We start from the raw sequence: 15734 nt of genomic DNA on the forward strand, positions 1-15734 counted from the left end.
CAAAGAACACGTGTTGGTTTTTTGCCAGCAGTAATCCAGTTCAGGGAAAAGAGAAGGACACTGCCACCTGGTGTTGGTTCAGGTTTTAATCAGGTTGCAGGAACACAAAGCTTCACTGAGGTGTGAGAGAGTAACTTGTGGTTTCACATCGACAATACTTCGTGTCATTGAAGGATTCAGAAGATTCTCTTTGTTTAAACCAGAACCTTCAGGCTGGAGGACCATCTTGTCCCAAAGCATCCCAACATTCTCAGCTCACATAGAACCATACTTACACACACACAGAGACACACACACCAGTGTTAACCTCCTTTGTTGTATCATGGAATAAGAACGTAACCTCCTACTTCAACGTCGGGAATAAAAGAAGGCAGCAGAGGGAAGAACATCGCAGATCGATGAACGAGCTGAGGCGACTTCACTCTCTGCCCTTGAGCAAGAAATGTTGATTGTTGTGACTATTATTGCTCTCAGTACTGGGTGTAGGAGCCATTCTTTTTTGTTGTGCGTGTTTTACTTTTAACCACAAGGGGGCAGTGTTGTTCAGTTGTTTCCTTGACAGCAGCAGCTGCTTAAGATCAGGGAGTTCATTAGTTTGAGTTGAATGTTGGTGGAGGAAACACAGTTTTACCAGAGCCAGAGGAACCAAGGAACCTGGTAATGTCTGTTTTGTTATTTACTAGTGATGGGTTGATGAGGCATCATGAAGCGTTTGGACACGCTGCCACACTGTGTTGATACTACCTAATACTTTGTATTTTATATTATTTCATGTCTTCATCTTAATTTAAAATATATTTGATGTTTTTAGACACAGTCAGTAAATGATGTGAACATGTATCATAACATGAAAATCTAAGTGAACGCCTTGTGAATGACGATGCTCGGGGACTGGGACTTTTGTTTTTACAAATTTTTATTCTAAAAAAATAAGTTTTTCCAATGTTTTGAAATGTACCGGTAGTCTGTTGCGCTTCTTTGACACCTAACTTCTCCAGCTGTGGAAAACACCTGCTCACATGGCCCAGATGAGGCTGGAGTGCAGAGAAACTGTAGTGACAGGTGGAACAGGTTTGGGTAGTTTGACTGTTGGTCATCCCAGTATCGCAAAGCATCCTGGGACCTGGCAGTGTTGCCCTCTGCCAGGTCTCTCTGCTCCTCCTGGACGGCATCAGCTGTGGCACTTTTGGTCTGCCTGCCCACTTCCATGTCGAGATGTTGCCAAAGGTTATCTAAAAAACAACAAATTGGCATTTTAGTACACGATTTACAAACAACAACAAACATTTAATGCTGAATAACATGCCTGCAGTGGGTGCAGACTGCTGTTGAAAAGACGGTCCTGGCTGGTTACTGCGGAACCGTGTGTTGCTAGTGTTGCTATGGTAACACACCTAATGACTCCAGACTGGAAGCAGTGTCTGTGACTCCACGCTTCAGCTGGTCATGGAGGTGTATGGCTGCCTGTGTGTGCAAGGTTGAAGCATTACGCTCTAGTGCATGATGGAGCATTTTCATCATCGGGATGACCTTTGACCCCGACACTGGCCTCTCTTCAGACACCTCCACTGTGGCTTGATGGAAAGGAGCAAGCACAGGAAGTGTTTCTCCTCTGATGTTCTGCTCACCAGCTGTCAGTGGCTGCAATCATGTTTGGTGCTGCGTCGCTCACAAGACACTTTACTTTAGTGGTTCTGGCCCAGTCCTCCATCACGCCCCTTTGGACTTGGGCCAAATTGTCAGCAGTGTGATTTTTGTGCAAAGCACTGCACACCCAACACAGATGTACACAACTGCATGTTCTCGTTAATGTAGTGACAAGTAAGAGCCAAGTAAGCCTCCATGTTCACAATGTCCACATGTCAGCTGTTCTCCTCGCTGGACTTCCATCTTCACTCCTTCCCGTTCCTCCTCACACTTTTGGGCCACCATTTGTTTGATGGTCTGAGAATTACACCAAGTGAAACCAAACACAAATGAATATATTTACATTCAAGATTAAATAAATTGGATATATCAACAGCTACTCTAGATAATTTCTCCACAAACATATGAGGGCTGAAGGACCTGAACCAGTTCCTGAACCCTTCAGTCTCCAGGAGGCTGAGGGGCCGGCAGTCCTTCAGGAGGAAGTTCAGCCTCGTCCAGCATCTGCTTCCTGGAAGCTTGACGGTTAAACATTAAGTCAAGAATAAATTAATAGGAAGTGATTATCAATAAAGGAACTGAGGAAGTTGTAGAATATTTACAGTACTAGTTTAACTTTACCTCCAAACCAGGATTCAATTTAATTATCAAATCAGTGAATTCTCTGACGTTGTGGCAAATAACATGAAATTATATAATCTCAATAATAGTACGATGCAGCGACAGATAATTGGGAAACTTTGTATTTTGGCTCCTCGGAAAGCAGATCTTGCATCAAGCATAGTATAGTATGCAGTTAATCCTGGGTGAATCTGGGACTTCATCCTCATGCCGAGCCCTGGAATGCCTCAGCATTGAGGAGGTGCTTTTATTTAAATATGAAAGTTCTGTCGAACAAATGCGACATTTAACCTGCAGAAAATAAGATGGATCGTAAATTAAGAGTCACTTTGAAACAAATTTAAATCCAGATAGATCAAGAGGAAACTCTGAGAACAGGATGAAACAAGAAGGATTAAATTAAATATGATATGACATCAAAATGGTCCCACACGGTGGAAACCTTTCTTTTCACTTGAGGCTGCTCCAGAACTCCAGGTGAATTTGACGCTGAATCGCAAAAGATCTGAGATTCTTTTGCCAGATACATCCTGTTGAGAGATGCGCTTTCTTGATAAACACAGTTTGGCTGTCAGTTCAAACTGTCATCGCGCACTACGCAGGGTTTGCTCTAGGAGCTCGACGCATGTGCCGACATGTCGGCGTTTCCGGACTCGTCACCATTATTTACCTTTATCCTCTTTTGTTACAATAAACGGGAAGCTCACCCAAAGAGACGACTTGTAAACCTTCATTTTGATTTTTCTCTGGAGTCGAGTCAAGCGCCTTCTCAACCACCATTTCACGTGACGAGTAAGTTTTAGTTTTTTGGATAGTGACAACACTGGGGTTGTCTCTCTTCTCTCATTCTAGAAGGTTCTTCAGCTAACACTCAGGGCCTGGCTGGGCCTTCGCTCTTCCTTGTCTGGGGGGGGGGGCTGGTCTGGGGCTCGGCGGCTGGGGCCTTCTCTGTCCCGCTGGGGTTGGGGGGGGGGGGGGGGTGGTGGGGGGGATGGCCCCCGGGGGTGCGGCGGGCTCCACTGTCGGGGTCGGGGGGGGCTCCCTGCCCGCGTGGCCTGGGAGCGCTGCACTGGCCGGGTCGGGGCCCGGGGCTCAGCGCCCTTTATCCTTCTCTTGTGGGCCCCTCTGGCCTGGGGGGGGGGGGGGGGGGGTCTTCTCTGCGCGCTCCGTCTGGTGCCTTCCGGGTTGGGGTGTGGCTCTCCGGGGGGGTTTGTCGGAGCCTCCCTGGATCCGGTGGGTCGCTGGGTGCCGGAGTGGCCCAGTTCCATTCACATCCAGAGGACAAACCACACACACACACACACTTCCACTCCTCATTGACGAGATTGTTCTGTTAATTATCAAAATCAAGTTGGTGTGTTTTTTTTTCCTTCCTGTTTTTGTTTGTTTTTGTTTTTATTTTTTTGTTTTGTTCTCTTTGTTTTATGTCCTTTTTGTTTTTGCTTTTGCTATAATTGTTGTGATTATTTTGGTTTTTGCTCTGTTGTCGCTCAGGCTGGTTTAATCTCATGGCAGTTGGAAAATATTTAGATCACTGTGGTTACTGTATTATTAAAAAAAATATATGTACGTAGCACTAACAAGGGTATTGTATGTATCTCCCCACCAAGTCTTTCCTCTCCTCTCCTCCACCTCTGACTCTGGTTTCTACAAAGTTTCTCCCTGTTGGGGAGTTTTTCTTGCTGCTGCTCATGTGGACATGTTGGGCTTTTCTATTTTCTCTATAAAAGCACATTAGAATGACTGTAATGTATTTAAAAATGTCTTAAAAAAAAAAAGTAAAGCAGTGTATCAAAAAAAAAAAAAGAATCCCCACTCTTGCAACATAAGCCTGTAAAACCAGTTTTGCCAGAGTGTTGCAGGGAGGTTTCTCCTGTGAACACTGTGGGCCGAGCAGACACACATTTACATATAACGACGTAACACACACACACGCGCACACAGTTAGCGCACTACCTTCTGACTGGTGAGTGACACACCTGACCAACCCCACCCGCGAGTTTTAAAGGGTTTGCACAGGCTCGTTCGTTCCCTTAAGTATTTTGGACGCCAAGATGTTCGTCAAGATGACAACGTTTGCGCTCGTCCTCGCGGGTAAGAGTTTTATTTTGAATTTTAAGCGGGTCTTAAAATGACACTTTAAATGTTTACCCTTCAGTGTACCGGAACTTTTCTTCATGTCAGGACGATGAGCCGGCTACTTTTTTTCACACTTATTTCTGGTTTTGTTACTGTAAATGAGCTTTAATGCCGACAAGTGACGATACAATTTGAAGGAATCGTTAAAAACTCGCGAGCCACTTTATTGAAGTCTTTACTTAGGAGTTGTGAGCGGTGAGAAAAGCAGCTGCAATGCTAAAAAGCGCTGCTAAGAGCAACTAGTGGCCGAGGCGCTAACACTCGCCGCTAGCCACTAGCCACAGCAGCTAGCGGCTCCTTACATTATCGCGAGGTTTTCCGGCACGCTCGTCATCCCCCTCGCGAGCGGTCAGCCCTCCAGCCCTGCCCCCCTCCCCCTCCCTCACCTGATGGTCTCGAGCGCCGCTCCGCTCAGAAAGTTCCAGAGTGACGGCGGAGAAAAAAAAATCCCCACACATTGTTTGTTTCATAAGGTTTGTAGAGATAAATACATGACGATAATGTTATGTTTTTTTTTTTTCACATTTGTAAAGTAAAAAAAATCACCTAAAGAATAAACTCAAGCCATTTAATGATTTTTCCCCCCCAGATTTTATAAACTCATCTTAACATAAAGACTCTCGGTAGTGATTTATTTTCACTTCCATCTGGTTAAAACCATTTTTCTTATTTTTTTTAAAGGAAACGTTTCTTTCCTCAGTTTGTTTTTACTATATTAAAGAACCACGTGATCCACCTCCTCTTATGTCTGAATCTTTTTAAGGAATAGTTTTTCTACAGCATTGACATTTGAAAATTCACATTTATGAGTCTGACTTTTCAGAATAGCGTACGTTTACATAATGTATTTTATTACAGAGTAACCAAACCCCATTACCACATAATTCAGAACTTTAGATCCTTGCTGGACTGGAGGAATTAAAATAGTTTACCTCTTAGTGTGTCTGATGGAATCGACACAAATCCAGTTTGAAAGTGTTTCTTCATCAAAAAATGTTATTATGATCCTGTTCTTTCACATGGTTAAATGTCTAAGACTTATTTACAGAAAGAAATAACTAAATAATATAGTGTGAATTAATGAACAGAGTTTCTTGTCCTCTGATGGCTTCACCTCTTCTGGTGGAGGATTTTTCTTCTCACACACGAAGAAAGTTCTTTGTTTACGAGGCTGATGGAGCTTTTCTAACATGACTCTTGTTGTTGGTCTGCAGATGATTGTCCTCCTGATGGCTTCATGTGTTTTTATTTCACAGTGATGGTCTTAGCAGTCTCACCTTCATCGGAGGACGTGTCGGCCTATGTAGCAAACATCACTCTGCCTCCTGATTTGGAGAATGTATTGGTGAAAGCTCCTGATGGGACAACTCTAGCTCAGTGCAATAACACAAGCAAAATATCCCATATTGTAGATGGTTGGAAGTATGACTGCAATATTGTCACAAGAATATTTACCATCACGCCGACGCAGAAAGCTCACCCTGTAAACTATACATATGTCATGAAGATAACAAATAGATCAAGCACAGAACACCCACTGGTGTTTACGAGTAAGTTGGATTTATTCTTCTCACCTTGTGTGTTGCGTCTGTCCGTCTCTCTGGGTTTGTCCTGTGACTGGTCCTGGGTGGAACCTGCCTTCAAACACAATGATCCATTTGCAAGAATCTTCCTGCTACGACATTCACATTAGTTTGAGTTGAATTGAAAGGGTTTTTTTGACATGTGGGCATCATTATTAACTCTGTTGGTCTGCAGAAATTGTACCGACTCCTACAGCAACTGGACTGAACAACAACTCTGAGAACTCCAGAAACTCCACACCAGGTGAGTGACCTCTGACCCTGACCTGGAACTGAATCGTTCTTATTAAAAAAACACGATTGGTGTTCATGTGTCATTTGAACAAATTGGGCCATTGGTGGCATCGCCATCAGGTGTGGTGCCTCCTTATTGTAATTAACACAAGTTTAAAGATTATGTGGTGAAATTTGACTTGAATATTGCCACACGATTATTGGCCGTCGTGGTGAAGCAGGAAAATGCTTCTGGAAATTATACAGTTGAATCAAAGACACCAAGTAGATTTAGCCCACATCCCACACTGGTGTTGAACAGGAGGTTGGATTTATTCTTCTCACCTTGTGTGTGACTGGTCCTGGGTGGAACCTGCCTTCAAACACAATGATCCATTTACGATTCACATCTGCAAGAATCTTCCTGCTACGACATTCACATTAGTTTGAGTTGAATTGAATTGAAAGGGTTTTTTGGGACATGTGGGCACAAATGAAATGATTCAAACAATAACAACATTTCATACAAACACACAAAACTAATAAATATAACAAGCCAAAAATAAGTAATTAAATAAATAATGCTCAACCATAACCGAAAGGGAATAGGATGAAGCCTAAGCTTAATTACCTCTTCCCCTATTCCACCTCAACAATGAATCATATATGTACACAAATTAAGAAGTAAAATGGTAAATGTGTAATTCAATAAATACATCTCATTGTACTCATCATTATCAACTCTGTTGCTCTGCAGGTGTTGACCAGACTCCTACAATAGGACCGAACCACAACTCCACAACAAGTGAGTGACCTCTGACCCTGACCTGGAACTGAATCGTTACTATTAAAAAAATGTTTGTTTATGTGTCATTTGATCAGATGGTGCCGTCAACGGTGGTGTCGGCATCCGCGGTGGTGTTGTCCTCATCGTTGTTGTCCTCATCGGTGTTGGTGTCTACTTTTAGAAACGAGGTCTTCTCGGCAGAACGGGTCGACAGAAGAACCAACAGGCAGGTTCCTCTTCAGTTTGTTCCTCATGATAAAACACTGACGGACCTTTATTAACGTGTGGACGTGGCCTTTGTTCAGCGTCTGGACGTGGCCTTTGTTCAGCGTGTGGACGTGGCCTTTGTTCAGTGTGTGGACGTGGCCTTTGTTCAGCGTCTGGACGTGGCCTTTGTTCAGCGTCTGGACGTGGCCTTTGTTCAGCGTCTGGACCGGCGGACTCCGGCTCTATGTGACGTCCCACAGTTAAAGATAACAACTCAGTTGGTCCCATCGTTTATGTTGAGCTCAAACAAAACTGGAGCTTCCGCCCCCTTTCCGCCCTTTACCGATATCGATTGGATCATGACGTTAGCGTCCCGTTAGCGTCTCGTTCCTCTTGTCTCAATCATCCAGGGGCATCAACACCGTTCAGCCTGTGACATCATGGTGATGCTAATACAATAAATACGTTAAATAATATGGTTTGTATTTTGTTATGATGCATCCGGGACCTCTTCAGGTGACGGCGCCCCCTGCTGATGACTTGACGGAACTGCGGCCACTCAATGGTAATCGCTAATGTTACTAACGTTTACTGTCGTTCATATTTATAATGTATTGTAATGTTGTGCCTGCCAGAGACTGCAGAGGTCCCTGACAAATAAATAAACAACAACAAAAAATCCACACAAAGTAGGGAGCACATTCTGGACTATCTGTGTATCTAATTAAATCTTCTTTAGTCTCTTTTTACGATTTATTCATTTATCAAAATTATTTTTAATGTTTTAATCAAGTATTTTTTGCATTTTAACTGTGATAAAGTTTGTTTCCTTGGTCGTCGATCATTTAAACAAACAAAGTTTGACGGTCTGGGAACTCTCCCACACTCCCAACTGGAGTTTCCAACAGAGACGTTCCTTTAATGAGCTCGTCTCGCAGGACGGCAGCATTTTAGTTCCTGTTTAGAAAAATCCTTCATGAATATTGAAGTTTGTCTCTTTGTCTCTGCAGCTGGACACTCTGAGGCCAACGGAGACACTCGGGTGAGTACTTCCTGTCACTACTCCATCAGAATAACCTGTATCTATGTAACTATGTAACTAAGTAACTGGAGAGTAAAGAGAGTAACTTCTACTGAATTTATTTCCACTGATAAAATCAAAGCACCACTTCTGCTCAGCAGGTCTCATGTTGTATGTTACATGTTCTAGTTCCTCCTCTTCACTCTAACTCGTCTTGTATCTTGTATCTTCAGATTGAGATTCCCTCTGACCCCTCTGGAGGAGAAGAAGAGAACTGACGATGAGAATTTGTTCAATTCTTTTACCATTTTGCACCGAGGCCACGTTTACACGACAACAAATCCACAAAGTAGGGTTGCCAACTAACAAATCTGGTAAAACTTGAAACAGTTAAAGGTATAGATGATGTGGAAACTGAGATGGTTCACGGGGCTAAATTTCTTCGTGTTATAATTGATTATAAAATAAATGGGAAGTCTCATAAAACTTGTTCAAAACAAAATATAAAGAAGCATTTGAGTAATCAATAAAGTTAAAAAACATCCTGGACCACTCCACATATTGCACTGTTCACTGGTGTCACCATATCTAAATTACTGTGCAGAGGTTTGGGGAAAAGCTTATAAACGGTTATTACAACTGCCAACAATTTTACAAAAAAGAGCAATAAGAATAACTCATAAAACTGGGTATATATACTAATTCACTCTTCAAATCAAAAATACTAAAATACTATTTAAATGGCACAAATAAAGTATAAAGCAATAAACAATCAACTCCCTCCAGATATTCCAAACTTTAACTTTAACTGGAGAGGATTTAAAGCTGAAACACGGGAGATTTTACTCAACTTTACAATCATTTTATCATTTCAATATGTGGAGAGTGTCCAAAAACAACCCAGTTCAAAATACCTCAAAACAATGGTTTTCTTGAAGTATAGGGAGGAGGACCGTGACACTGGTGCTAGCAAATATTTGTTGAATATTTACTATTTTATTTGTTAACTTGTGTATGTGCATAGATGTATTTGACTTATGTTTGATTGTTTTATGTTTTTTTTATGTTTTGAAGAATTTCATGGATGCCCAAAATTAACTAACTCAAACTAAATACATAGTAATAACATACTTTGCAGTATAGACACAAAAATAAATTTTTCTACAAGTTACAAATACAAGCAGTTCATATGTATACATATTCATACATTAAATATATTAAACTAAAAGTAGCCAAAACACTGCAAAGTTATGAGGTTAACAATAGGATTTCTTTTCCTTTTTATTAAATGACTAATGACCCACTAACAACTCAGCTGATGCTGTTTGATTTCTTCTTACATCAACAATAAGTGGAGTGCTCTAGAGTGCTCTATCCTGGGGAGTGGCAGCAGAATGCCTCCACCTCTGGTTTCTACAAAGGTTCCTTCCTGTTAGAGGGAGTTTTTCCTAAAAAAAAAAAAACCTGCTGCTCATGTGGATTTGTTGGGTTTTTCTGTTTTCTCTGTTAAAAGCACAGAGGAATTTATGTGTAAATGAAGAAATGTGTTGCTCAGAGTTTTACTCTGGAAGGCTGAAAGACAAACAACTGCAGCCGGAGCTCAACAGAAATACAAATGGAAAAGTATTATTTACATGATGTAGCGTTGAGCTTCTGAGTTCAATCTTTTTTACCTCAACTGTAGTTTAACACCATGCACTTGAAGGAACGCATGTTTTATGTTTAGAACTTTTTCCACAGGTTTTCTGTTTACACTTTTCTCATTGCACTGAATATTAAGTGTTAAGATTTCTATTGTTTATTAACTTATACTTTGAAGTTGATATTTATTTGTATATTGTAATATACGAGTTCTGTGCAGAAAAATTTATTTTTATGACTATTTACTATGTAAGAAAAATCTATTTTGTGAATTTTTGTATTTTGTCATAAAAAAAAAAAGTTTTTATTAGAGTTGGCAACCCTACCCTTCACTTTTGGGGGGTGTGTTTACGTGGCACCTATTTACGGATCCACTGTCCACAAAGTTTTTAATCCGGCTCCCAAAGTGGAAAGATTCTTTTACGGCCGCTATTCCCTCCTGCAGAGGAGCCCCCTCCTATCTACCCCCCCACACCTCCTACCCCCCCACCCTCCTCATTACAAAATGAAACAACTTTTCAAAATGTCATTCGTTCAGCCCACCTCACTGTGCATCTGCTGCTGCAGTGGAAACGAATTCCTTTTTTTAGGTGTTGTCATGTAAACAGGCCTGACGGTGCTTTTTTTATTGTAATTTTGGTTTTTACTCTGTAATAAAACAAATGTAAAAACAATTGATGACGAGTGAGTGTTTGTTTTTCTCAGTTCAAACAGTTTGTAGATGCTGATTTAATTAGATTTTTTAACTAAAGTCTTAAACTGAATTTGAATTGCAGTATTGACGTTATGAGCTGAACTCCAAGCTGCTGTGCTTTTGTGACAGAGTCCTGGTTTCTCTCGTCTGTTCAAGAGACGTTTTATTCTGAAAAGTTATATAAATAGAGGAAAACAAATTAAAATGTGTGCAAGACAGTATAAGAACCTCATCTGGTTCTGTGTTACGAGAGAATGAAAATGAAGCGTTTCAGAACAGAAACTGGAATTAATGTGACGATGCTTGTTTTTTATTTCCTTTCTGGTAGAATGAAGGTAAAACTCTAAACGAGCTCCGAGGGCAGAAACATGTGAACCACACAGTTTACACCTGAAATGTATTACACCGTTAATATGCTGAAAGATAACATGCTCAATAAGGAGTTTTAAAAATAAATCCTAAATATTAAAAATAATGAATTTTTTTCAATAATATTGAACATAGATTTTTTGGGGGGACCAATTGAAACAACAGTTTGTTTTTTTCTGTTACGCCTCTTGTTGCTAAGAATAACGCTGTTTTCATTTAGTGCCTGCACCGGATGCTATTATTTAATTGTTATTAATGGTTTCTGAACCATTAATGCACTTTAGTTTTTGTTTACAACATAATATGTGGGTTGTGTTGCTCAAATGTGCTTGTTTCTTTTTTACAATGACAAAAAGACTGAATAAGTGATTGACTGCATGAATCAATAATATTTAACTCTTTATCAGTCAGTGTGATTTTCTTTTTTTTTTATTATCTCAAACTCCCAAAATAACCTTGAAATCAAAACTGCAGACAACCAAGCAGGAATTAAGTGACTGTTGGTGAGTTGTGGGCTGCAGGAGGACGCTGCCCTGCGGTGGGCTCTGGCAGAACGCTGCTGGTTTGAGGGGAAGTTGTGGTCTGAAGGCTGAACTCATCATCAGCTGTGGTGAAGCATGAGACCGGAGTCTGCTGCTTCACAGTGGAACAGGAAGAGATGGATAGATAGAGAAAGAGATAGATAGATAGTTTGGGAAGGGCCGTGGGGTGGTTTTATATATATATATATATATATATATGTCTTGGTGTCGCTCACTTTCCTTTCTGCTCCTCGCCTCGTTTTCTGCTCTGCATCTGAATCCTGCTCATCTACTTCCTGATGCCACATCAGCCCCACCCATGCTTTTATTTTGAAGACCCTCACTTCTTTCTGTTGTGGACTCAGAACCTGGCTGACCCTCCGACTCGATGATGGATCCCCGAAGAGCCATCTCCTTCGTCTGTTTAGGTGAGTACTTGGTTTGATTGGTGCAAATGTGTGTGTGTGTATAATGTAATAACCCCCCCCCCCCCCCCCCCCCCCCCCCGGTTATTACATTATATTATTGCCACTTTGTTCATGTAACAAGTTCAAAACTTTGTTTCTAGAAACACTAAAATTCTCAAAATGGTGAAGCTGCACTCTGACAAAACCGACACTTATGTTGGATGTTTAATAATTAATTTATGTTTTTATTATGTTGCTGATGTGGGAGAGAAACGGTTTCACCAAATGCTACTGAATTTAAATATGCAGTCTCTGTGTGTTGAGTCGATATTAATTCTGTGGTTTTCCCCGAATAAATATCCATTAAAAGCTTCAGTAGAAAAGCGATTAACTAATTAATCGCACAAATTAATTACAGACATTTGTGCGATTAATTAGTTTGTTTTTTTTAATAGAATGACGGCATTAATATATATATATATATATATATAACACCTCAATAACATGTTGGCCACTATTTCTTTGTTAGAATTAAATGAGCTCAAATGACACGACAGGAAATGCAGAGGGTGTTTTGTCTCTTCCTGGTGCTGTAACGACATACGTACCACACAAATAAGTGTGAAACTCAAACATTTTAATGGATTTATTCTGAAGAAACCTGAAGTTCTGAATTTTTTTTTTTATTTAGTTTGTAAATTGATTTTATTTGTCGTTCACTTCCTTTTCATGCGCAGTGATGATCTCGTCGGCTGCTGATCCACTGAAGACCCTGGTAATCTCTGCAGGAGGAAACCTCACTCTGCCCGACGCCGTGGAGAAGACAGGGCTTCTGTCGTATGAATCAAAAACGTTCGCTGAGGTGCGTAAGGAGAAACTGAGCGTATACGAGCCTAACTACAAGGGGAGAATTCAGTGGGACCAGACCACAGGATTATTTACCGTCACGGGGCTGCAGAGGACCGACTCGGGGAAATACACCGTCGACTCCAAGACAGGAAGTGGCGTTTTTGTACATTACATGGTGACGGTTTACGGTGCGTTGAGTTTAGTCTTCTTACCTTTGGCCTGTGTGTTGAGTCCGGGTCTTTTCATTGCCCACTGGTTTCCCTGCAGACTCGGTGGCGCCCCCTACAGTCGGCGTGGTGAACAGCAGCAGTGAGAGCTGCTCCCTGAACTGCTCCCTGGACTCTCCTGGGCAGGACGTCGCCCTCCTGTGGCTCAGAGGCCAGGAGGTCCTGGGGAAGAGCGACTCTGCCGCCTCTCTGCCTCTGACTGTGTCCCAGCAGGACCTGGACTCCCTTCTTCAGTGCGTCGCTCAGAACCCTGCAGAGAATCAAACCCTGGAAATTGATGTGGCGACGCTCTGTCAACTGAACCGTCGCAGTGAGTCGACCTCCGACCTCCGACCTCCGACCTGGAACAGAATCATTCCTATTTTAAAACGTGTGTCATTTGGACAGGTTGGATCGCCGTCCCCATCTCCATCGCCAAAGCCTTCGCCCTCACCCTCGCCCTCGCCGTTCCCGTCGCCGTCGCCATGTGGGGCGTCGTCTTCCTCTGTGTTCATCTCATCCGGAGGTTTTCTCACCAGACGACAGTGGACAGTGGAGAGTCGACAGGCAGGTTCTTCTTCTGTTTCTCCGTCATAAAAACACTGACAGACCTTGATTAATGTTTAAATGTTTTAATATTGACTTTGTTCATTCGGGTTCAGACACAGTCGACCTAATATTAAGGCCCAATCCCAATTTTCTTTTCTACCCGTACCCCTCCCCCTACCCCTTAGCCCTCCGCCTTCCCCTCCAAAACGAGGGCAAAGGCAAAGGGGTAAAAGTTTCAGCCATTAGATTTGGGACCCCCCTCCCTCTCTGCTCAGCCCAAATTCAACGTGTTGCAGCAGCTTGGCTGCTTCGTTTCCACATCGAGGTGAAGAAATACACGGAGACGTGGATTACTTCAGTTTTTGTATTTGGACTTCAGGAATATTTCCTCGTTCACCATGTGAAAACAGAGGATCTTCCTTGTTTGCTCAGGGGGTCCCTGTTTTCAAAACACCATATTAGAAGGCTTTGGAACTCTACAGTGTAATAATAAAATGTTATAAACAGTCTCTACCAAACAAAGACACACGGAAGCTAGTATAAAACACAAGTTTATAGAACTTTAGAAGAGTATAGATATGAAATGCGAGTCCTTGGCGCCATGTCCTCCTACCCCTCTGTTTAAAGTGTATATCTGGAAATGCTTCGTTTAGAGGGGTGAATAGCCCTTCGCCTCACCCCTCCACCTCTGAACAGTAGTGAAACGGGACACCCCTCAGACTCTTGCGAACGCGCAATTCAAAGGGGTAAGATGAAGGGCTGAGGGATAGAATTGGAATTGGCCCTAAATCTAATATTAACACCTCGGGGCAAAATGGCCGCCAGGCTGGAAACCGTTAGTTCAGCACATGTTAGCGTTTCTTCCCGCCTCTCACTGGAGACCAGCGGGTCTTTTATTTTCTTATTTTCTCACCGCAGCATTTTTCAGCCTGTGAAGAAACAAAAAAATCTAAATGATTTGTAAAGTTTGTCTCCTTCTGTCTGCAGAGGTGGTGTTCACTAAGATCAACACCGTCACACAGGTGAGCTCCGCCTCCAACACCTTCAGCTGTAACCGTGGTGATCGCCCTGTGTAACTAGGTAACTAAGTAACTGTACCACAGGATGACTCGACACTGAGCTGAGCCTCACGTCTCACTGTGATCAACACCACCTGGTCACATGACCTTCCTGCTCCTCGGCTTATCAGCAATATGAACTTTACTCTAATATTGTTCTGCAGCCTGGGTCACGTCTTTAATGTGTGTGTGTGAGAACCCTTCCTGCTGATCGCCACAATAAAGTGAGGCAGGCAGTACCCTGCCTCACCTCCAGGGGGCGAACATGAACTGACAGTTTGTGTATGTGATAAATAAAGTTTTGGCCTGAAAGAATTATTTTTATTTATTGTTTATTTAAAATTATTTAATTTTATTTAAAAAAAAAAAGTCTTATCATCTTGATAGACAACTTTTATTAAAATTAATTAAAGCACCAGAATTTAAAGTTTGAAAAAAATATTTTTTTGCTGAAGGTCAAAATTAAATCTCTACACTTTAATGAGTTTACAGTAAATATGAACATCTTGGACACGAGGAGTCTTTAGTCTCTAAAGAAACTTTCTTTGTCCAACATGTTCCAGTGTTTATGTTTGTGTTTGTGTCCTCCTCTTCCTCCTTCTCTTCTTCCTCCTCTTCCTCTTCCTCCTTCTCCTTCTCCTCCTCCTCCTCCTCTTTCTCCTTCTCTTCTTCCTCCTCTTCCTCCTCCTCCTTCTCCTTCTCCTCCTCCTCCTCCTCTTTCTCCTTCTCTTCTTCCTCCTCCTCCTTCTCCTTCTCCTCCTCCTCCTCCTCTTTCTCCTTCTCTTCTTCCTCCTCTTCCTCCTCCTCCTCATCCTCTTCCTTCTCCTTCTCCTCCTCCTCCTCTTTCTCCTTCTCTTCTTTCTCCTCTTCCTCCTCTTCCTCCTCCTCTTTCTCCTTCTTTTCTTCCTCCTCTTCCTCTTCCTCCTCCTCCTCCTCCTCCTCTTTCTCCTTCTTTTCTTCCTCCTCTTCCTCCTCTTCTTCCTCTTCCTCTTCCTCCTTCTCTTCCTCCTCCTCCTCTTCCTCTTCTTCCTCTTCCTCCTATTCCTCTTCTTCCTCCTCCTGCTTCTCCTCCTCCTCCTCCTCTTCCTTTTCCTCCTTCTCTTCCTCCTCATCCTCTTCTTCCTCTTCCTCCTTCTCCTCCTCTTCTTCTTCCTTCTCCTCCTCTTCCTCCTCCTCCTCTTCTTCTTCTTCCTCCTCTTCCTCCTCCCCCTCCTTCTCCACC

At 42.3% G+C, this 15734-nt stretch overlaps 1 protein-coding gene and 1 long non-coding RNA gene across 4 annotated transcripts; one reads left to right on the forward strand and one right to left on the reverse strand.

Moving 5' to 3' along the window:
* Nucleotides 1–2969: 2969 nt before the first annotated feature.
* On the forward strand, nucleotides 2970–10500 carry LOC308142445. Of its 3 annotated transcripts, none has more exons than XR_013936999.1 (7): nucleotides 2970–3060; nucleotides 6166–6234; nucleotides 6961–7008; nucleotides 7086–7216; nucleotides 7714–7762; nucleotides 8208–8239; nucleotides 8452–10500. It is a non-coding gene; the product is annotated as an uncharacterized lncRNA (long non-coding RNA). The 3 variants fall into 3 exon arrangements; XR_013937001.1 differs by lacking the exon at nucleotides 2970–3060 and adding an exon at nucleotides 3505–5957; XR_013937000.1 differs by lacking the exon at nucleotides 2970–3060 and having other exon boundaries at nucleotides 3505–6234.
* A 2441-nt stretch (nucleotides 10501–12941) lies between these two features.
* On the reverse strand, nucleotides 12942–13554 carry LOC308142219 (uncharacterized protein; the record flags this gene model as incomplete). Its single annotated transcript, XM_080512567.1, has 2 exons — nucleotides 13360–13554; nucleotides 12942–13267 (listed from the first exon to the last, which is right to left on the reverse strand). The coding sequence occupies exons 1-2, from the start codon at nucleotides 13418–13420 to the stop codon at nucleotides 12942–12944; spliced, it is 387 nt and encodes a 128-aa protein (XP_080368693.1). The 5' UTR covers nucleotides 13421–13554.
* Between the last annotated feature and the right edge of the window lie 2180 nt (nucleotides 13555–15734).

The sequence above is a fragment of the Blennius ocellaris genome (assembly GCF_963422515.1).
Source record: "Blennius ocellaris genome assembly, chromosome: 17".
Lineage (NCBI taxonomy): Eukaryota > Metazoa > Chordata > Actinopteri > Blenniiformes > Blenniidae > Blennius > Blennius ocellaris.